The sequence below is a fragment of the Dipteris shenzhenensis genome, chromosome 24 (genome assembly GCF_047967505.1).
Source record: "Dipteris shenzhenensis isolate YYH24624 ecotype China chromosome 24, Dip_SZ_1.0, whole genome shotgun sequence".
NCBI lineage: Eukaryota > Viridiplantae > Streptophyta > Polypodiopsida > Gleicheniales > Dipteridaceae > Dipteris > Dipteris shenzhenensis.
The window spans coordinates 47,852,146-47,874,461 of record NC_141619.1 but is presented as its reverse complement, the minus strand read 5'-3'; the positions used below and the strand labels follow the sequence as shown (position 1 = coordinate 47,874,461).

The 22,316-nt window shown below is 43.4% G+C and overlaps 1 protein-coding gene across 3 annotated transcripts in view; it reads left to right on the top strand.

Moving 5' to 3' along the window:
* Positions 1 to 19,617, top strand: part of LOC147886697 (Putative methyltransferase family protein) — a 35,862-nt gene extending 16,245 nt beyond the window's left edge. The window contains exons 2-10 of one of the 3 annotated variants that reach the window (XR_015543310.1): positions 4,084 to 4,245; positions 13,150 to 13,220; positions 13,344 to 13,446; positions 13,810 to 13,860; positions 16,945 to 17,113; positions 17,285 to 17,426; positions 18,975 to 19,039; positions 19,160 to 19,268; positions 19,356 to 19,392. Coding sequence is in view for 2 of the 3 variants with exons in the window: in XM_087395529.1 (XP_087251655.1) it covers positions 4,084 to 4,245; positions 13,150 to 13,220; positions 13,344 to 13,446; positions 13,810 to 13,860; positions 16,945 to 17,113; positions 17,285 to 17,426; positions 19,160 to 19,268; positions 19,356 to 19,507 (959 nt within the window). In the remaining variant the exon portion in view is untranslated. Of the gene's footprint in view, positions 1 to 4,083; positions 4,246 to 13,149; positions 13,221 to 13,343; positions 13,447 to 13,809; positions 13,861 to 16,944; positions 17,114 to 17,284; positions 17,427 to 18,974; positions 19,040 to 19,159; positions 19,269 to 19,355 lie in introns of all 3 variants that reach the window. The other 2 variants (XM_087395529.1, XM_087395530.1) reach the window with 2 other exon arrangements.
* Positions 19,618 to 22,316: the final 2,699 nt, after the last annotated feature.

Here is a 22,316-nt window from a genome sequence, read left to right as displayed (position 1 = left end):
CCTGCCGAGGTCTAATAGGGCCTGCCCATAGGATGTGAACGGTCCTCGTCTGTCAGCCGAAACTCGTAGCATACCTACCTCCTCAAGGTCAATGTCTGCCAGTAGAGTGGAATCACCCCTGAAGTCGAGGAGTGGTGCCTGACGAGCGCCTGCTCTCACATTGAAGTCCCCAACTAGGAGGACTTCCCCGCGGCTAGAGAAGTCAACGATGGACTGATAAAGGGCAGCAAATGGGGATGTCTCATCCTCCCCTCGAATATCTCTGGCAAAGCGGGAGGTCTCGGGGGGGAAGTGGCAAACTCTGCGATAAACAAATCTCGGCTATCCACGTGTCAGATCCGAATCCAGAGAAACTTGGAGTGTGGATCTCTCTGCTCCACTGAGATGGTTCCCAAAAGTGTAGATTTGTAAAGGACTGCGACTCCTTTTGATCCTCGAACCCCTCCTGTATCCCTCGTCTCATCTCTGTAGGTAGACTCCCATGTATACTCGCTGACTGCTGGTAGTGGGCGCTATGGACTTTGATGTGTCTTTGTGTAAAAAACTATGTCGTGACCTGTATAGGATTCCGAGAAGTTCCCTGGTTTTGACCATAAGGTACCATTACAGTTCCAGATGGTATAGAATAGGGTCTCGAATGTCTGGGTCTCATAGACCCCGCCCCCCTATGCGGGAGGAGAGGTGGGTGCCCGACGGGGGCCTGTAAGGAGTCGTCCATCTCGTACTACTTCCCACTTTCCCTCTTTGCGGGCCTAATCCCGCTGTTGCAACAGCTAACGCCTCTCCTCAATCTGTAGTGGAGTGAGGTCCTCGTCCATGGAGATCGGTGGCTGGTCTCGTAAGGTTGACCTACGACGTAAAGCCAAAAGTGGTGCCTGGTCGTCATGGAACCGGATGATAAGGGGTTGCTCTCGGTTGGGGTCCCTCCCAACCCGCCATGCTCTCTCAATCCTGTGCTCAGTCGCCTCTAAGGTGGTGGTCACGAAGGCTTGCGCATCTGCCATCGGGGAAGCCTCAGTGCGGGGAATCCCACATACTCTGATGTTGAGAGCCTTGTTGGCTCTCTGCTGCTGCTCCAGGAGGGTAGCTGAAACGGTTACCCTTGCAGGTTCCCGTTTGGCTACGTCGACCCATCTGGACGTCTCCTCAATCTCCAGTGTGAGCCCCTGAGATCAGCCTGGACTCGGATAGCCTGAGACTGCTTCTGTATGAGTCGTGCCTGCTCTTGGGTGAAGCGTGTTTGCTCCTGTGTGAAGTGTGACAGCTCCCTCTCGCGCTCTCGGATGCTTTGGACCTCCATCTGCAAACCTGGGGTTTGAGAGACTGCACATGAGCAGCAGCATGGCTGCCATGTGGACAAAAGAAAAGAGAGAGGGAGGGGGCTGCCACATGGCCAGCACCTCACACAAAGAGAGGAGAGTACGTGGCTTGCCTCGAGGGAAGATCTGGCAGAGAATGGTCAGGGGACTGTCAAGGACAGAGCAGAGCAGATCTGCGCAGCATCTCCAGCCTGGAACAAAGACGCGATGATGTCAGCAATGACACGGACCTGTATGGGTGCACACAGAAGGTGTATGGGCAGGACATGGTACCGGCAAAGGGCTGCAGCATGGCGCAGACATGGTGGGGGGGAGCAGGAGCTGGGTCAGCCACTGGATAGGGCTGGTGGGGCTGGTTGGAGCCAGCCAACCAGGCCAGCACATGGGCAGACCTAGGGGCTGGTCCCCTGCATGGAATGGAGGGCCAAAGGCCCTTGTTTTGAGAGCCCCTTGGGGCGGTTTTAGCAGCAGACTGATCGGCCTGTTTGGGTTGGCCAGAATGATGCTGCTGGTCGGTTTTTTTGCAGCAGGCCTTGGGCCTATAAAAAGAGAGGCCCTGGGCCTCAATTCATTTAACCATCCAGCAAGAGCAGGAGCAGACAGGAGCAACCATAAGCCACTCCCTCGGGCCTCACACTGGGGGTGAAGGAGAGTGAAAGGTGTGCTGCAGACTTAGTTCCCTAGAGGCTGGACCTTGGCTGTCTTCTAGGGCAGCAAGGTGTTGTGATCTAGACGGAAAGTCTACTTATGCTCGAGGTGGAGCACGCGGGCTCGAGTCTAGATATAGGAGGAGTACCTTGTGGTAAGATTAGAGGACCACACCATTGGTGGGACTCTGGATCTCTCTCTCTTTTGTATTGTGTGCATAGCCTTGGACGGAAATATATTATTTTGGTGGTTTCTCTATCTGGCTGGTTCATTGTCTATTGATGAGTCTACACATCTATTCTATGCACATTAAGTTAAGAAGTTTGTGATTCCACACCCCACACGACACTGTGTGAGCTCCTGGACAATTCTATCAGTCTTCTGCTATGCATACCCTCTGTTGGGTCATTTCTAATAGGGCCGCTCTACGGCGTAATGCTGCTAGGCGTGCCTGAGTGTCTTTGAAACGTATAACAAGAGGCTGCTCTCTATTGGGGTCTCTCCCACTTGCCATGCTCCTACAATATCATGATCAAGAACCCCTAGCGTGGTTGCCACAAAGGTGGTCGCGTCGTCCATCAGTGAGATCTCTGTCCATGGGATCCTTCGAACTCTGATATTGAGAGCCTTAGTGACCCTCTGCTGCTGCTCCAAAAGGGTAGCCGAAGCGGTTGTTTTTGTTCACAAGATGACAGCCACCCTCAGCATGGAGTAGTAGACAATTGCAAGAAGGGCCGCCGTCTCAACCGAAGTGCAAGGATAATCGAAATTCGAGAGTGTCGATTGCTGATGTAATTCGCTTATCTTCCCCTTCTGTTGGTCTTACTTAGCATGTATATCTCTTGCTTGAAGTCCTCTGTTTTTTAATTGCTCTCATGGGATTGTCACTATCTGTTGTATGTTCTAGAACTGCCACTTTATTGTTTAGTTTTGCCATTGTTTGAACATCAGTTCTCTATTTCTAGCAGCTGCATTTTTCTTTACATTGCTTCCACTTGGACTTGGAGACAAGTCACTGCACATCATCTTGCTGCTCCATGAAAATTCTTCAAGGGAACCACCTTGCCGCTACACCAAGAGCCAAAGCAATGGAAATCAGCAGCATTTAAGGTGGGCAGAAGATCAGCATCAGGAGACTGCATTTAAGACCTTCAGTTCTCCAAGGCATACAAATGAGAAACCTGCCACCAAATGCCCATTCCTTCGAGTTCCTTCTGTCCATTTCTTTTCCTCGTTCCTTCCCTTCCTTCCATTCCTTTTCCTTATCTTCATTCCATTCCTTTTACTTATCTTTCTTCCCTTTATTTTTTCTTTCATTACTTTTTCTTAGCAGATGAGTGATGAAATTGCAAATGATCAAAAGTGCTGTTGAGCGTAGGTCAGCGCTTGCTCAACCTAGCATGGCTTGGAGCGCAGGTCTTGCAAGACAGATGCATTAACATAGATCTGCATCAAAGCTCTCCACACTAGTCGATTATAGATCGCAAGTCTTGAAAAAAAAGTCAGCGAAAGTTATTTGCATGCGAAAGGTCTGTAGCAGAAGCTGGCTGGTTAAAACGGAACAAAGCTGGCTGGTTAAAATGAAAGGAAACTAAGGGAAGGAGATGTAGAGGACTTACTTTAAACATGAAAGAGTGGGGGTTACAGGAAAACCATAGGGTTGTCTCCTAAGCTCTGGTTTGAGCTTCTTGTGCATTCCTATGCATCCCACCTTCTTAGCTAAGTCCTGAGTGTCCTGCTGCTCTGATGAACACCATTTTCATGTTTGACTGTAAAGCAATGAAGAATCTCTCATTTTGTGTGGATTTACACATTTTTATTATTATTGGTGTATCAGTTTTGATACCTGATTATGCATGTTCAATAGTATACACCATCCCTACTATGCACAGCTGATTTGAGTTTTAAATTCTTGTGATGCCAACTTCTTGTGATTGTTGTTTAGTTGATAATGGTATGCACCTACATGCTGATGCTACAATGCACCAATGTATGATATAAAAGAAACGGGTTAGGATTTTTAACCTGTTATTTTCCCTTTTACTAAGTGGAGCTGCCTACAGATAGTTATGACAGGTTTGTAAATTTTGTGCTTCCGCTTCATGTGGCCATGCAGGAAAGCAAGAGTGGTTAAGTGCAGAAGATCTCACTGCTCCACAGGCATCTGCTGCGTCTATTTTTCAGAATGAAGGCACTGATTCGATAGAGGACCATTTTGCTGTGGATGGGAATGGGGATCTTGCCCTGCCAAGGCGGAAACAAAGCAGGTTACATGATGGTATTCCACAAAATTGAAAAGAAAAAAGTTGACTTGTGATCAGAGACATGCACTTGATGAATTTTGCAAGACATGCATACGTGATGGATTTTGCAATCCTTATGTGTAATTTGTTTATAGATTTTTTTTGGCCTTACATGAGAGGAATGGGGTGTGGGAGGGGGGGGGGGGGGGGGGAACAACGTTACAAGCATGCCAAGCATGGGTTAGTGTACCTTTTGTATAGTGGATTGCATTCTTCTTGGCTTCTGTATTTCTTTTATGTGTGTTTTCTATCAAATTGCTTCTGTGGCCTAAATGAAGGGATGAGGAGGGGAGCTGCAGCAATACTATTTGCATGCCAAGAATCATGACTTAGTGTAACATCTCTATAGTGGTGGCCACTATGGAGTCAGGGCCCCTAAGCATTCAGGCACCATGGAGGCTTGGCATGTGCAGTGAAATAAGACTATTGGTGATGGAGATTGGGAATTAAGAACGATACAGAAATTGAATACAATATTATATTGCCCGATGTCAAAAAAGCGTAACAAGGTACAGGCCACTGGCCTTTGCTGATGATTTTTTCATAATCGAGAGGATATGTAGCCTTACATAAATAGCCACTCTTTTACATCTTTAGCTAAATATCACTCTTTTATCAATTGCCTCTTATTGTCTCCTTTTGTCCTATGCTTCTACATATATCCCCCCACCCCCTTTCCCCTTTCTCTTCCCTTCCAAGAAAAAAAAAAAGGAAGAAGAAGAAAGAACCTTCTATTAATGCTTGAGAGAAAATCAACCATACAAATCAGCTATTTATGTGGTGCTGATCGTGCAAGAAAGAAAAAAAAAAGTGCTGTCTGTTGTCTAGCCTATTTCTAGAGAACCCAGCTCACTGCTTGGGGAATCTCAGAAATAGGGGCCAACAACCATGGTAGGGGACTATACAACCAACGGATGCATCGATCCGTGAGCAAATGCCTTTCAGCGGTCATCCGAGTCTCGAGAGTCCTCATCCCTCGCTCCAATGTGCACACAGGTATATATGATATCCTGCCAAATGGCAACGTGGGTGGCTGGTGGAGGTACCTGTTCACCTCCCATCACCAATGGGTGACCCAGTTTTTCCAAGTAGTAATGCTGGACACCGTCTCCCAAACACTATTTTCGAGTAAGAGTATAGGCTGCTGATGGGATGGAGGGATCCAGCCTTGCACCTCAATCTGGAACCTCTCCAATAATCTTGGAGTTTGGCGAGACCATCTTGATCGGATAGGCATGACGCACACCTGTCAACCAAGCTGCCATGCCCCAAATGAGGTCCCACTGCATTCTCGGTGTCCGAGCCAATGTGGAGGATCTTGTTACAGAAATACTCTCAAGCAGTCACTTGTCGACCATGTTTTGACCACATGTCAACCATATGTTGATCTCACAGGTTGACCACAGAGACACTCTCAAGCAGTCACATGCTAACTGTGTGTTGACCACATGACGACCATGTGTTGACCACATGTCGACCATGTGTTAAACACATGTCAACCATATGTTGATCACAGCTTGATCACATGTTGGCCCAAGGAGTAGCATGCCACAAGGCGATCTCATGTCAAGCGGCACATATGGAGCAGTTAGGTGCATTAACATAAGCACATGACAACGGACGTCGGACGTCGTTAGGTGGTTGAGCTACACATTGGCCCACTGTGACAGATGCACATGGAGCAGTCAGTGTGCCTTGACCAAGCTTTTCAGCTTTCCTATCTTGCAAACTCTGTTTGCTTTTCTTGCAATCCATGACGAGCGGCATCTTGCCATTGACTCCATGGCAACGATCAGTGAACCGCTAGAATAAAACCTCTAGAACAGAGACGAGCTAGCTTGTGAGGCGAGCAAAGAATAGAAGACAACTTATCCGAGTCGTCCAACCTCAATGTTTTTATGCACTGTCTGTTGCTACACGTCCTTTGGGTTGCAAGGGCCATCTCCGCATTCAACATCTCAATGCCTATGCTTCTTAGGGAAAGGGAGGTTTTGGGTGTGTGTTCAAGACGCATTAGGAGCGCAATCGGAGTATTTACATGGCGCCTGTGACTAGAAGAGGTTGGTGAGTGAGGAAGTCGCTGAAGCCATCAAGAGACCGAGTGGCGCAACGGCTAAGGGAAATAGAAGGACCACCAATAAGGAGGAAGGGAGGAGATTCTTAGTGAGGGAGAGAACCGCCAAGGCATAGTGGATGAGGATGAAGGAGAAGGAGAGGAGTAGGCATTCGACATTCGGCATTCCTGAGAGAGAGAGAGAAGAGTGTGAGAAGAGATAGAGGCTTGAGCTACAAGCTCGCCCGAGAAGAGAGTGTGAGGAGAGATAGAGGCTTGAGCTACGAGCTCGCCCGTGATAGCTTTGTGTCCGCTACTATTTGAGTGACGTGTGTACTTTGGCCGACCTGGTCACTCTCTTGTCATTTCTATCTCCCTAGCATATGCAGTTGTTCACGATTTTGGTGCACATGATGATTGTTGCTCCCATGTGTCCATTCTCTGGACTTCTCTTCCTGACGTGACCATCACCTTGCATAGTGTACTCTTACAGTGCGGCTTAGTGCATTACAGCATACGACACCAGCACCATAGTTGCACACATACTCGTTTGCATCTTGAGACAAACATTTGCCAACGTTTGTGAAAATTGCATTTGCAAATGCTAAGTTTTTTTGAATGTGCGAGTTGGGGGCTTTTGATTAAAAGCCCTAAAAAACATTTTGAAACACTATGTCTACCACTAGCAACCTCAATTTGGAGGCATTTGCTAAGCTAGACAATTCCAACTACAGCACATGGAAATACTAAATGGAAACCATTCTTGTTCTTTAATACAAATGGAAGTATGCCAATGGGTCTACACCTAGACCATTAGACGGTCTAGCAGTAGCTCCCACTACCAGTAGAGCAGTAGGATCTATGCCTACACCACTAGTGCTTGCACATGCTGTAGATCTTGCCATTGCATGAGTACAAGCAAAATGGGATAAGAAATGCAAATATGCATATCATTTGATCAAGTAGAATGTATAAGATGTCATGCTAGGACAGCTCAATACCATGAAGACATCAAAAGAAGCATGGGATATGTTCGGAGCCCTTTATGAGTCTAAGAACACTTTCAAGATTCTCAAACTAAGAAACCAAATAAACCACAATTTTTGCAACAGTAATGAAACTAGTCATGCTTATATACTCAGAATCAAGGATTATAACAATCAACTTGCAGTAGTAAGAGATACCATGAATCTAGCAGAAATGGTTCAAGTCACCGTATGCCTTTGATTGACGTCCCACAACTTGCTTGACAACGCTCCACTGTAAGTTGACATTCCCAATGCTGCACCATACGCTCAAGTGCTCTATAGAGTCCGGTCTACGTCGTAGCTTGCCATTGGCTAGCTACCTTCTGATTTACGACCATTGCTTCAAGCTGCAAAGCTATATCAATACGGTTGCCTTCCTTGGCATTTGCTACTATGCTTGCTTGAATTCCTTGTTTAAATTCACTCACATTGGCTATTGCGCTTGCACAATGCATGGCCCTCTGAGACAATCACGTTTGCAGCTGCTTCGTTGACATTGTGCTTGCATAGTGTGAGACTAAGCGCTTGCATCTAGATTCTACAATTCGTTTTTGCAATTGATATCTCACTTCATTTGCTATGTGACTCCCATCAATGAGCGATGGTATCCTTTGTCACAACTTTCAATCGTTATTCTCTGTTCCTCTAATGCAATCTGCATTTCGTATCTTCTTTTGTGTTTTAACAGGTTGCAGCTTGTAATGGCTTTCAAGACAAGCTCACATTTGGAGTTTGTTATGTAGAAACGATTCTTCATGTGGGCTTTTGCATATTTGCAGAACAATTTAGTGCACATCGTGCAGACTATGCAGAACCAAATATTTGGGCTTTTGAAAACTTGTAGGACAATCTAGTATAGATTTTGAGATTTTGTAGATTGTGTGGAACAACCTATTGCACATGTGCAAGGCTAGTGCAGAATAAAAATTTGCAGGTTGTGCAGACTCTGCAGAGTCTAAATTGTGCAGATTTGCAGGTTTATTTTTGCAATAGGCAGGTCAAGGGGCATGATGTGGAGCTACGTGCAGGTTTTGAAAGTCCTTATGGCACATTTATTGCCGACATGAACACCAAGGTGGTGCTAAGAGGATTCGAGCTCACATAATGGGCATTGCTGGGGTTGGAGTAATTGTATCTCCATCTGCACCCACTTCAGCAAAGGAAATATGCATGAAGATAGAGACTAGTCAAGTAGATGTAGCCTTGATGCAGTATGAGCAGGGACAGGCATCCATGCAAGAGGCAGATATCGGTGTTATAGGATGCACTGCCTCACCTTTGGCCATGCCAAAGAGGCCACGGGCTTGGAAGCAAAGCCAACCCCCAATTAAAAAGGCGTGGAATAACTTCCATAGGGACAAGTCAAGAGTAGCCACACATAGATTTTTCTTTGCTAATGCCATTGCACATAATGTTTTAAAAAGCACCTACTTCTTGGATATTTGGTGCGGGCTATCCAAGAGGCTGTCAAGCCACCCTCTTATGAGAGTCTATGCATAAAAGAGTTGAGGGAGGAGGTGAAATGCCTAGACATTGAGTTGGACAGGGTGAGAGAAGTGGGGCAAATATGGATGCAACATAGTATTTGACGGTTGGTTTGATACAAGGAGGACGCCCTTCATTAACTTTCTTGCATGTTCTATTTATGGGAGCGTGTTCTTGAAGTCTGTGGACACGAGTGGTTTCTACAAGTCGGGGGAGTTCATTTATTTACATTTGAAAGAAGTGATTAAGAGTTGGGGCTCACAACGCGGTGCAGGTGATAATGGATAATGCAAGCAATTGCTTGAGAGTAGGTGATCTCTTGCGAGATGATTACCCGCTTATCTTCTCTACTGCACGTGTCATTGCTTGGATCTTCTATTTGAAGATATAGGAAAGCTCGATTGGATTGCCCCTATGTAGGAACAAGCAAAGAAGGTGGTCGATTTTATCACAAGGAAACAAAATACTCTTGCTCTCTTCCGAAAGGAAAGTTCTCATGAGCTTTTAAAGCAGTGTGACACGAGGTTTGCTTACATGTACATTTCATTGCCAATTTATGGAATGAGAATGTATATGCTGGCTTATGCAAGATGGTTGTAAGCGATGAATGGGGCAAGTGGAAAATATCCAGGACAAAGAGGGCAAAGGAGATAGAGAGCATATTTCTTGGCACTCAGTTTTGGGGGACAGTCAAGGAAATTCTTACCTTGCCTGCACCATTGTAGACAGAAATGGGGCTACAATGGGCATGGCGTATGAGTTCATGGACAAAATGTTTGTGCCATGCAGTCCATCGATATGCAACAAAACTAAAAGAAGTTGAGGGCCGATTGAACAGTATAGCAAGAATGACTTGGAGTTGCAAGGGAAGCTTCAAGACCAGCTAGACATATACAAGAACGAGATGGGTTCCTTCTCTCGTCCAGCCAAAGATAAATCCAGGATGCTCTTGGAAGTGAAGTAGTGGGAATCGTTTGGTGCAAGTGTCTTGCTCAAGTGTCACTGCCTCTTGGTCTTCATCATCATCATCCCCATCACTACCTTCACCTTGTGGGTCTCCCTCTATGTCACTGGCTTCTGATGATGACACATCAGATGTGAACTGCGTTTCATGAGCAGCTGCACCGGCATGCGAACGGAAGTCCTCTGCAAGCTCCTCCCGAACTTGCTCCATAAACAGCATCCTATCCTCATCTTTCCCCTTCTCAATTGCTTCTATTGTGACCTCTGCCTTCTCAAAACCCTTCTCCTTGATTTTTGTAATGTAGACAAGCCTCTCCACATTAGCTGGCTTCAATCTATTCCTCTTTTTGGTATGAATCAAAGAGAATGTGCTTCAATTCCTCTCACACGGAGAGGCAGTACTATCTTGCGATAATATGCGTATGACAAGGCCTTGCTGGGACCATGGGCCACCTAGTGTTTGGAGACTGGAGTGTGGTATTTATGCATTTTTTAATGTTCTGCAGATTGCCATCATTATGGGCTTTTGCACCCTATTTTATTTCAGGCCATAGTTTGGAAATGGGAATCCTGGTTGTATGTGTTAGAAATGGACCAACAGAATAGCCCAAGAGCTCACACAGTGTGTGGTGGGGTGGAATCAACTTTTGTGCATCAAATAGATGTGAGACTCATCAATAGACAACGATCCAGCCAGATGTAGAAGCTACCAAAAGAATATATATTTCCGTCCAAGGCTATGGACACAATACAAAAGAGAGAGAGATCCAAAGTCCCACCAGAGCATGGTCCTTTGATCTTACCACCACGGGCTCCAGCAACACTAGCACTCCTTCAGCTTCTGGATGTAGGCCCCAAGGATGGTGCTTTGCTGCTCCTTTCTGCTCAGCTCAAAGCTGCACTGCTGAATGACTCATGCCCCTCCAAAGGGCTCTTTATATAGGCCTCAAGGGCCCTTGTAACAGCCGACTGGCCTGCCCCCTTATGGCCGACTCAGTCTGGCCAATAGCCGACTGGGGCAGGCCCTCAAAACTGCCTATAACTGCGGGCCCAGCCCCCCTTTTAATGCGTGTGCCAGCCGACTGGCTGGCCCTCTCCACGCTCCCCTATTTTGGGGCTGTGTGCTGGGCCTCATGTCCCAGCCAGGCTGGCCGACCAGCCACATCCTTGGCCCTATAAAGGGCAGGGCAGGGTGCTGTACACTGCAGCCCCTCCCTTTCCTTGCCATCTTGCGCCATTTCCAGGCCCTTGTTGCAGGTCGTGTACCTGCCCACAGAACCTGCCAAACAGCTTGCCACATAGGCGCCTTTGCTCCTGGATTATCACACCATGCTGCTACTCCAGATCTGCTTTCTGCCAGGCAAGATCCAGGGTTTGCTGTCCCCGCCATCTGCTCTTCTACAAGCGCTTTCTGTTGCAGCCATGTTGGTCCCTCCAGGTACCTTACTCTCTTTGATGTGAGGTGCTGTCCATGTGGCAGCCCCCTCTCTTCCTTTTCTCTTGGGCACATCCTGCCCTAGGTCTCCCTCCCCCACGCTCTCCTCATATGGAGACTTACAGATGGGGAGGTGACCTTTCCAACAGTTTGGGATTCTGGTTATTTATTAAGTATTTCTGAAGTAGTATTTCTGTATGGATTCTGAAGTAGTATATCTGATTTGTAAATTTCAGAATCATGCAATTTCCTGGTTATTTCTGAAAAAGTAGTTCTGATGTATTTCTGAGTGAGGTTGTATTTCTGAAATCTAAAGCAGCATTTCTGGTATATTTCTGATGTATTTCTGGAATCTGAAGTAGTATTTCTGGTATATTTCTGATAGTAATATCTGAGAAAACTAGCAGATATTTAGCAACAGCGAAATAGCAGGTAGTTAGGTAAATAGCAAATAATCTGAAGTAGTATTTCTGGTATATTTCTGAAGTAGTATAGCCAGTCTGCATCTGCTGTCCAAGCATATGTCCTCCGGATCCTGGATCTCAGGATGCCATATCGAAATCCTCGCGGCAAGGGGGGTTGGCTTGAATAAGTCCTACAGGCAGACACTTCCAAAACCCTTCCTTGTGAGGGGAGCCTTCGAGAAAATCCCTCTATGGGACTGCTGCCACTGTCCATGTGTGTGGGGGGTGTTCCTGAGAAGCCCTTGAGCTTCCAGGGCTCGGAGCCTCGAGTGAGACCACGTACCACCAACTTGCCCAAGAGGGCTCTGCTCTGCATCTGCTTTAGCAAGGTAAGAGAGTATTAGAAGTGCTCAGGACCGGCATGATACTATTCTAATCATGGTGAAACACTGCAAAAGAAGGCATGTGGGACTTAAAACTACCGAAGGATTCAAAGACTATGGATTAAAAAAAAGCTTTATAAGCTGTCATCAAGATGCTGCAGACCATATAAAAATCAATGATGCAGCTTATAAGTTAGAGACGTCGATAGCTGAGAAACCGTGTTTGTTAAACATTTCATTAGATGAAAGGGTAGGTCTGACGATGATGATTCTTGGGAATTGTTGGTAGTTTGTGAAAGCACTTTCCGACCTTTCATTTATGAGGACATGGACAGATCTTGACAATCTTGAAAAGCAAATACTGAAGAAGTTTCTACACCAAAAATACAAAATTTCCACAGTTGGGATCCCTGATTCTCACATATCAGCTCTTGATCCGAACTATACTGAAGGTTAGTTTTATTGGCTGGTAAATTTGTGTCTGCAATTGAAAGCTCGGGATGAGCTAAGAATCTGCCACTTAAATAGTGAAGAAGAAAAGGTTTGAATCAGTGATGCTCTAAATCGGAGAGGCCAGCTAGCAAGGCATCTATAGTCACCATTATTTGGGGACCTATCATATGGTGGATTTGCCTGAATGTTTATTAGAACATTATAAACTTCCCTCAATTCTATGTGAAATCATGATGCGGGATGAGTGAAGAGAATTTTGAGTTCACCAGTAACGCCTTAAACAAAACCATTTTATGAAGAAAAGTTCCATGACCTCGTCAGCTTTTATTTTTTATAGTAACTTAAAACTCTGCTGGAAATTCACTTACCATCCTTCACCTTCCATATCTTCCTGTGTTACCATGACAAGACATTTTGCTCGCTTCATCTCCAAAGAACTCCCCCTCACCTGATCGAGGAGGTTGATGGGCCATTGAGGGGATCAAACCTAGATACTTTCTTGAAGTTTGATTAACCTCTGGGTCAACTTGACACATATTGTAGAGCTCGCTCTTGACTTTTCCTTGGCAGTGAGAAAGAGATTCACTAGAGGGGCTCATTCTATACAGTGAACAGTACATTCATTGCCTTCTTCAAGATTTTGACTTTATTCTGTGCTGTTTCTTGGTTTTGCAGTAAAGAATACCCAAGATATTATCTCAATTCACCACCTTTTGAAGACTACAATTCCATACGTTGGTTTGCAGGTATATTAAAAAGTCTATTAATGGAATTTATGTGTTTGAGTTAGAGCTTGACTCCCTGAGCGAATGGGTCGCTTCTAGACTAACTATTTTTGTGGCCCATGCTTGTTTTCTGTTTTTAATCAGGTATGGAGGGGGGCACTCTTACTCTGTGATTTTGTACTGTATAAGATGCAAACAACTAATGAGCTTGATAATGTAAATGCACTTGAACTTGGAGCAGGCACAGGTCAAAATTTTATTTTCTTTCAGGATTTTGTGCATCTATTTTTGTTTGGTCTGAAAGGCCTTTCGAGTGTTATATAATCTATTTACATCCACCACATTAAGATTTAAATTATTCCCTGGATGCTCAAGTTTTTTCTATGATGTCATTCATGGGCAAAAATGCGTATTTTTGGTTGTCCTTAGAATGCCAAAGTGTGAAGGCAGTGTGGTGCATGTATATAGTTGCAAGCTGCTAACACAAGCTTTGCCAGGATATGTATTTTGGTGTAACTTATATAAAGATATAACTCATTGTGTGTTTTTGGGTGCATTAACATCTAAAACGTTACTTGATTTTTTTCTGAGATTTGCAAAGCTTTTACAGGGATCGTGGGTATTGTAATGGCGAGGAAAGCTAGAATACTGTTCTTGACAGGTCATTATTCATACTCACTTGTCAAAATGTTTGGTGAAAATTACCATGTGCATGTATGCTTGTAATCTGCCTATCAATTTTTTGTTAAGACAGCCGAAATTGTATATAATTTTAAGAATTAGATATGAAAGTTAAATTGCCTCCCTGCCGACCTTTTAAAGGTTGCTCTCTGGCTAGCTACATTGGGAAACCCTTCTCTTGACAGCAAATACAGCAGACAAATTGGCTGATTTTTTGGTTTTCCAATAATTTAAAATGATCAAAGAACAAATATTCTGATTTTAATTGAGAAAATAAAGGTAATAAATTACATTTTAACATAACATTGTTACATGAGGGAGGGTGTGTTCCCTTGTCCTTAAATATGATGAGTTTGAAGTCCAAAATAGTTGTATTACCCCCCCCACATCCCCCGCCCAACCCCCCCCCCTTTAATGCACAGGTGTTTACATACATTATAGGTTTTGAAACTTATGATTTTAACCTACCAAGCGGGCATGGGCCTTTTTTGGGGGTGGCTGGTATTCTAACGGGGCTACGCGAAGGAGAGGGGTTGATGTGCAGACATGAGTAAACACCCTACAGAAATTTTTGAAAAAACAGCCCACAAAAAAAGCTAGAGGCAGAAGCTAGCGAATGTCATCTGATGATAACTGCCTATAGATAATGGAAATCAACAGAGATAAACCAGCAAAGAAAGGGAATATAGAGTAATGGTAAGGTTTTGTGAAAGGAAAGCTTGCTTGCAAAGTATATGTTCAGAAACTAGAGTTAATGGAAAGATAGGAACTCTGTTAACCAAATCTGCGAAAGAGAAGAAGACGGGGAAGATAAGGAGACGGGGAAGAGAGGGAGAAGACCTCCATCAATGGCCTTTCATTTTTCTCTAAAGGTAGAAATACTGTATCGATCAAATAACAAAGTAGTACATATAGCATACAACACTTTTCACATATCAAGGCCTAAATGGGATCAGGTGTTTCATGTCTTACCAGATTGCCTGGACAGGACAAATATTTTGAGTAATGAGCAGGGGCCGTAGGCAGCAGGAAGGCTGCCGCCTCTTTTGTGACAAGTCAGTCGGAGGGTGGAGCAAGGAAGCACGCAGTGCTCATCCTGCTGACATCTCTCCTAAAAATGGAACTGCCAACGTCAAAGCTGGTCATGAGATTCCGTACCTTGAAGCTTGGAATGAGAGCCGGTACTGCATTCATCCCTGAGAACAGGGAGGGCAGAAATCTGCTGCCGTGGATCATCCCGCCTGTCCTTGTGCTTTATTCTTCAGATGATCACCCCGCTATCCAGAATTTTCCCTTTAGGGAGACCAGTGCGGCCAGCCTGCCAGCCACATCCTGGGAGCGAAAGAAGAAGTGGTACAATGGGATTGCGAATTGGAAAGGAGATGACCTATAAGGTCTCTTGGCTAGGATACTGAAATGGGAGGGTAAGCAATCAAAAGGAGTTCTCACATTTACAGCAGACAAGGAATTGGAAGGAGGCTTTCCTAAGGATGGCAGATCAATACAATCGTCCCATTTTCAAAAGGAATAACGAAAAGGAGTACAAGATCATTTATGGTAAGTAGCTAAATGGCGAAGCTTTATGTTACATAGCTGATAGTATGGTGTACTAGTACCCCCTTGGATTAGATAGTTGGGAAAGAAGACAATGTTCATTAGTTAGTAGGGTTGAAGTGACTCTAAAGGCCTAGTAGTGCCTAGTTAGGACAATTAGTACTAGTCCTAGGTCTTAGGTGCACTATGTCTCCTAAGTGGTTAATTGCATAGTTAGAAAGTGACCACTGGGCTTAGGGGTGACAACTAGTGCATCCAGGATGTTCTAGTGATTGGAACCCTAGCTTGAACTGTCGTGGTTGGGTGGTGAAGGCTTCCTGAGCTTTTGATGCCTACGCTTGTTCAGGTGTTGTAACATTGGTATCACAATAGGTAGTATTGGGTCTTGTGAGTTGGCTCTCTATGGTTAGCAGTACAATAGGTGTAGCAATCTACAATTGGGTGGGCAATGTGGTGGACGTTGAATGAAGACGCGTTCAATCATGACCGTATGCTATTTTTGAATGTGCATGGGACAGGCGTAATCCAATGTTAACGCAAGAGTTAGAGCATGGGTGAAGCCTAAGGTGATTGGTAGTTAATCAACAATTGAATGAAGCTTATTTCGATTCGTCTCCACGGGTGACAAGAGTCTTGTGCAAAACGTTTTTTGAATACTAACCTCATAGCAGGGGCACAAATATTTGTTTAAGAGGCGACGGCACGTTGCGTAGAGGCATAAGTTCTTGTTGGATGAGCGATGATGTGATGTGGTGGTAGTTGGAAGAAAAAGACTTTATAAGCTACGGCAGAAAGACAAAAAAACCCCTAGGAAAGGAAATATAAGGGAAAGTAGAAGAGAAAAACACGAAGGAAGCAAGATGGCAAGAAAAATACAAGTTAAAACAAAAGGTGCAATCCACAGCGATGAATTGAGCTAAATTAAAATGAAACAAAACAAGGAAATAGAACATGCAAACACAAGACTCAATGATTAACTGAGAAACTATTAGAAATCTTATATGAAAAAGCATAAATGGAACAGGACTGGAAAATATTAATAAACACAAACACAGAAATTGAAATCAAATACAAAAGCAAACACACAAAAATAAAATAAAATGAAGGAATGATAATAAAAATGCAGGAAAAAAGTCAAATATTAGGTAAGTGGGAAAGTTTTAACAGATAATACACAATCGAAACGAAACAAGCACAAAAAATGAATTTAGAAAAACAACAAAGGAGCAACAGAGAGAACGCAAAAGCAAGCAATTAAAGACTAAAGGAAAATATACAGGAGAGGGAGCTCAGGGCCACCACAAACCAGGACAGCTAGAGGTTGGGGAAGCTAGCTATCAGACTGGAGTTTGAAACGGCCAAAGCTAAGCCTTTTTTTCAATCTGTTATTATCAGCTCGTGCAGCAAAGCAAATGAATTGAGTATTCTGAAATATGTAATGCACAGGTCTTGAAATGAGCTGGCATGAGTTCTTGGTATTCAGCACCTGAATGGACTGTTTCTGATTCAGATTATGGCACCGATATTCTTGACAACTGCTATCGGAACATCATTCTGAATTCACATGGTAAAGACACCCATTTAGGAACGTTGAGGGTACGCCAATTGGATTGGCAGGCATCATGGCCACCACAGATTTCTACAGTTTCTGCAGAGACATCTGCCAATGGTGATCTATTGTTAGTCTACTACCTTGTTCTGAGTGCAAAATTTTAGAATGCTTTTACGTTTCTAAGGCTAGGGCTGGTTGCTGCTTCTTCATGTGTCTTCCTTTTGTCCTATATTTTTTGAATATGTGAATGGTTGGGTCTGTACATGCATACCATGTCTCAACCTTTTTACCCGTGCAGGCAGTACTCATGGCTTGAATCGGATTTAGCTGAAGTGGAGAATGTTTCTATTATTCTTGCGGCGGACGTGATATATAATGAATCCTTGACGGAAGCCTTATTTCGTGTACTTGAGAAATTGATGCCATTTGGATCCAAAAAGGTAAGCTTAGCTTTATTTCATTTATTATTTTATTAATGTCCTCCAGTCTGATTTCGAAACTTCTTTTCAAAAAAATTCACGATTCATGCATGAGAGGTGTGAATATTATCATAGAATATGTATGGAGCTTAGTTTGGCTTAAGAAGAAAATTAAATCTTTATTTGCTATGGCTATAGGGTCAAGGCTTTTGCACTCAGGCTAGGAGTTCAATTAATGGTACATGCGGGATGGTTGGATGTCATCTTCCAATGGGGGCGGGTGTGCATTATGCGTGCTTGCGTGCGGTTGATATTGTATAGCCCAATTGACGATCTGAAATGAGACATCTGTTTTTTTTCCCATAAAAAAGACTCGGATGATTTCGCCTGGCACACGACCTCACGATGCTTCCATCTGACGTGCGCTTGCGTAAAGACGTTTTCTCTGGGTACTTTGCTTCAGCGCTGGTCATCGATGCTTCTACAATGCCTTCGTGCTTGGACTTCCGTCAGGCAACGAACTTCTATCGCTAGTTCGTCATTTGGCGTATGGTTCGTGCGTGAAAATCACCAAGCACTAGAACTGCCCGTCACCTGCAAACGCCTCATCGCATGACGCGAAAAAGCTTCCAGCTCCTTAATTTGGTGATTGCTCTAGACATCAGCCTGTTGACCTTCATCAGAGAACCCGTATGAATTTCTTCAGTCGGAAATCCCTGCGTGATCACAGGAATTGCGTCAGGGGCGTCAATTTGGAGCAAGTGCTCTGTGTGTCTGACGATCTCGTAGATGAAGTCAGCAAGGCATCTTTGATCTGGGTGAGAGAGGAAGCTGGAGAGGGGCCCGAAACCATCTCTGAATAGCAATGATACCAACCTCGGGTCTCATAGTACACATGGCTAGATCTCATGGGTGCATATGCAGCTCTCCCGAGGAGTCGGGGCGATGAGACACGGAACTGTTTGCTTGATATCCTGAACGAGTATGGGAGGTGGATCAATGAAGCTCTCCTCTGAAATCTGTAAACAATTGTCCCTGTAGAAGCTGAGCTTCACTGGAAGCTCTCTAGGTGCCATCCAGGTCCTGAATGTGTGTAGATGTAGGAGGTCCTCTTGAATGTCAACCACGGGACTGAAGGAGCCTCAATGCTATAGTGGAAATGGGGTAATCTATCCATGCGGAGTCTCAAACTCTCAAACCACCTACATGTAGTTTTTGCATTGTATCTGTCATATTTATGATGCTTATTGTAATGCATTCTGAAAACTACGATAAATATCTCCATCACCCATCAAAGGTGATAGTTTATCATTTGACCTGTTATCTCCCTTGCAGTAAAGAGATTGAAGGCAGTGGTTTGCCCTTGCGATAAAGGATTGAAGGAAGTGGTAGCTCTTTTCTTGATTGTCTTCTCTTAGAGGCAGTTTTTGATTATTGTAGCGCTCCCTTCCGGCTTGCACATAATCTACTCTACATCTGAATCTCTAATTATCTATGTCAAAGATCATGCCAATGTCCCAAAACCTCTTGACTTAATATCAACTGATTTAAAGGAATACGACTTCTCAGGCTAGTGGATTTGGACACACTACCAGCAGGAACTCGAAGAGGTTCTGTTGCCGGCTTGCATTTAGGTTAGTTTTTTGAAAAATATGAAACATGCTACTTTCTACAATTCTTTACTGAACAGGTAAAGCAGTGCAGCGAACCAGGGGAAGAAAGTGTTCATTTACAGGTTTTCTTGATTTGTTCAGGTGCTGTGGTTAACCTTGGAGAAGCGGTATAATTTTAGCCTTTCAGATGTGGATGTAGTTGCTCATGGTTATAATCATTTTCGGTCTTTCCTAAAAGATTCAGCAGAAGGTAGAGTGGCCTTGATATTCATTACGACACAATTGCTATTTTATGATGTGACAGATCGATTTTATAATTGTCTTGCCTTTATTACAGGCTCTTGCAAACTGTCGGGACTTCTAGAGTATCCAGGGCAAGATAGCCAGCAATTCGTTGGCAAACAAATAGAAGTAGACCAGATACCCCAATACATAACAGAGTACGAGAGGACACGTGACTTGGAGCTATGGGAGATTTGGAGGAAATAGCGATCTAAGGAGATATTATTTTACCTTATTCATATTTATATGAGCAGGTCATATTCAAATTGTTCCACCTATTCAGTATTCTTAGGAAAAAGGTTTGCTTATTGACAATGCAGAGGGTCAAGGTTCATAAGATTTGATTGGAAATCATTGACTTGTGGAACCCATTGAAGATTTATGTTTTTGATACATCATTAATTACTTCTTTCGTAGGATACAAAGTTGCATAATTCTTCGTGGAAGGCAATTGACACATGCTGAGGTGTTACGTCGTTGTGTTACTTGATAATTTTGGAGCATAAATTACATTAACAATCTGAAAAACTGAAATATTTACATCAAAGAATTGAACACATAGAACACTACCAAGGGAATCTTGAAAGCCCTAATAGATGATTTTGGTCAGAATAAGGAACAATATCTCTATTTGAAACGAGGGGGGTTAACTCCAACAGAAATGCTGTGCAGCCAGTAGACCCTGCCGCACAGTTCAGATAATCAGCTGTACAGGAAACAGGAAATTTCTGTCAGGGTTCCTACATGGAAACAGGTTCGAAAATCAGAGAAACAATCTAAAAGATAATGATTTTACCAAGAAGCAGCTGGTGTGGAATCACTGCAGAAGGCAATGAAAGTGCAAGCACGAGGCAAAATGAGAATTCGGGTTCAGAATGATCAGGTATAATAGGCCCAAAACAGCATAATCTGTTTTTGGGAGAACATGCAGCTAGAACACATGCAACTAAGTGAATCTGGCAGGCAAAAATTGTTTGGCATATGGCTTGAGAGGTTTGGAGGCTCTAGGCAAGTGGTAGAACATGATGATGAATCACAATCTCAGAGAAGGGTCATGCGCATATGAGAAATGTTGGTGATGAGTGACTGGAGAATGACTCACCAAACTGATAATTGGGCTTGTGTAGACGACTTGTGTTTTTTTTCAAAATGAGATTAGGATTTCGTAATTAGTAATTTAACGACATCTAATATTTTAACATCTAACTATCTACTAGTCACTTTTAGGAGCCACGCAGTTCAATCTGATTGTCTCTTCAAGATCTATGAGTTGGCACAAAGACTTTCAATGACTTTGTTTCGTAAAATCTGTTCATCGTGTTCTATGGTTCTTTGAGTTTGCCAACTTATCAAGCTTTGAGCCCACACCTTAGGCATTGAGCATCATGCCATACCTTGTAAAGCAGTCTAGTGTTAGAGTTGATCCATAAAGGAACTCTGGTGGATGTCATTAGCTTCCCTTGTAGGGTGCTATTCATAACTCCCCACCTTAGAGGGCACTATCATGCTGCCCCAAAGGGTACCGTCATATCTTCCCTCAAATGGTACTATTAAATTAACCTCAATGAGATCCATTCCTATTCACTAGGCTCAGCATAAGCTCGAAATCTTTTTAATGTCTAAATTCACAATGTTAGTATGGCATACAAATAACAAATAAAGTCAAATAGACAAGTTGGATGATCTTAAATAAAATAACAAATTGATACAAAGAAATATATATATTCATGTCTCTAGAAAACAACACTCTGTGTTGTGCTTAAGCAATTGGTCTCAACCGTGAAGTATCCATGAGTCTCAAGAATAGGCAAATAATCATCAAGGAAAGAGCAATTCATCTCCTTGGCATTAGTATTTAGAAGTCCTTTGAACTTCAAATAGGTATTTCTTAGATACCTTTTCTTTTCTTCCTATGTTGAAGGCATGATAAAGAATTTGCTCAAGTATGAGGACTATCTCATCATCTTCCATCTCTGGTAGATCATCAAAGGATTCCTTTAGAATCTCTCCCACATATGGCTTTTATAGGCTGATGTGGAATACGTTGTGGTTATGCCAATGTGGAGATAAAGCCAGCTTGTAACACCATTAAGCACACCTTTAATTTGGAAAGGACCATAATACTTGAGAGCTAAGTTGATGTGCATCTTCATTAACGGTTTAACCACTAGTGAAGATCCTATCTTTTATTAACATGAAAGGTGAGGGAAGAGTATATACATGAATAATTTGAAATGTGTTTCGTTAGATAGAGAGTGTGTCATACTATCCTAAGCATATTCAACCATTGGAAAATATTGCGACCAAAGAACTTGTTGGTCATTCACATGGATTTTGATTATTTGTTAACTTAATGAGGCCATCTTCATGTAGATGGAATGTCATTGGGAAACTAAGTGAGGGACCCAAGTTCTCAAATAGAGCTTGCCAAAATTTGCTTGTGAATTTGTATCTCAATTAAATACAAGGGACTTAGGAAGACTATATTGCATGAATATGTGATGAAAAGATGAGAAACCTTAAGACTCTTTAGTTAACACTTATTTCATTCATATGTCTACATTTGGACTAATTCTAAAAATCATTCTCAAATGGAAAGTCTATTTTATGAAAATGTCATTTGAGAATCAAAAGTTTACTTTATGGCACTATCATGTCCATATAATAAATTTCACAATATCTCTCTATAATTATTAGGGAAGAAATGGGGTCTCAAAAGGGGATATTAGGGAGGGATTTGAGGTGTATCAAAAAGAGTGCTTCAAGGTGTGGGACGATGGTACATTAGGGTGGAGGATGGGAAGGCTTGAAAAGAGTCCTTGTTGGTTGTTTTCCTTACAGTAGGGACTACCCAAACCATCCTCTCTCTCCTTTAACCCATGCTTAATCCTCCTCCCATGTGCACCTTCCCCACATCATCCCCAAATGGCATTCAAGAGGAGGTGGGCCCTTTGGGCGAGTTTTGATTATCCCTCCCAAATCAGAAGTTTACTTTTTGAGACTATCCCTCTTAATA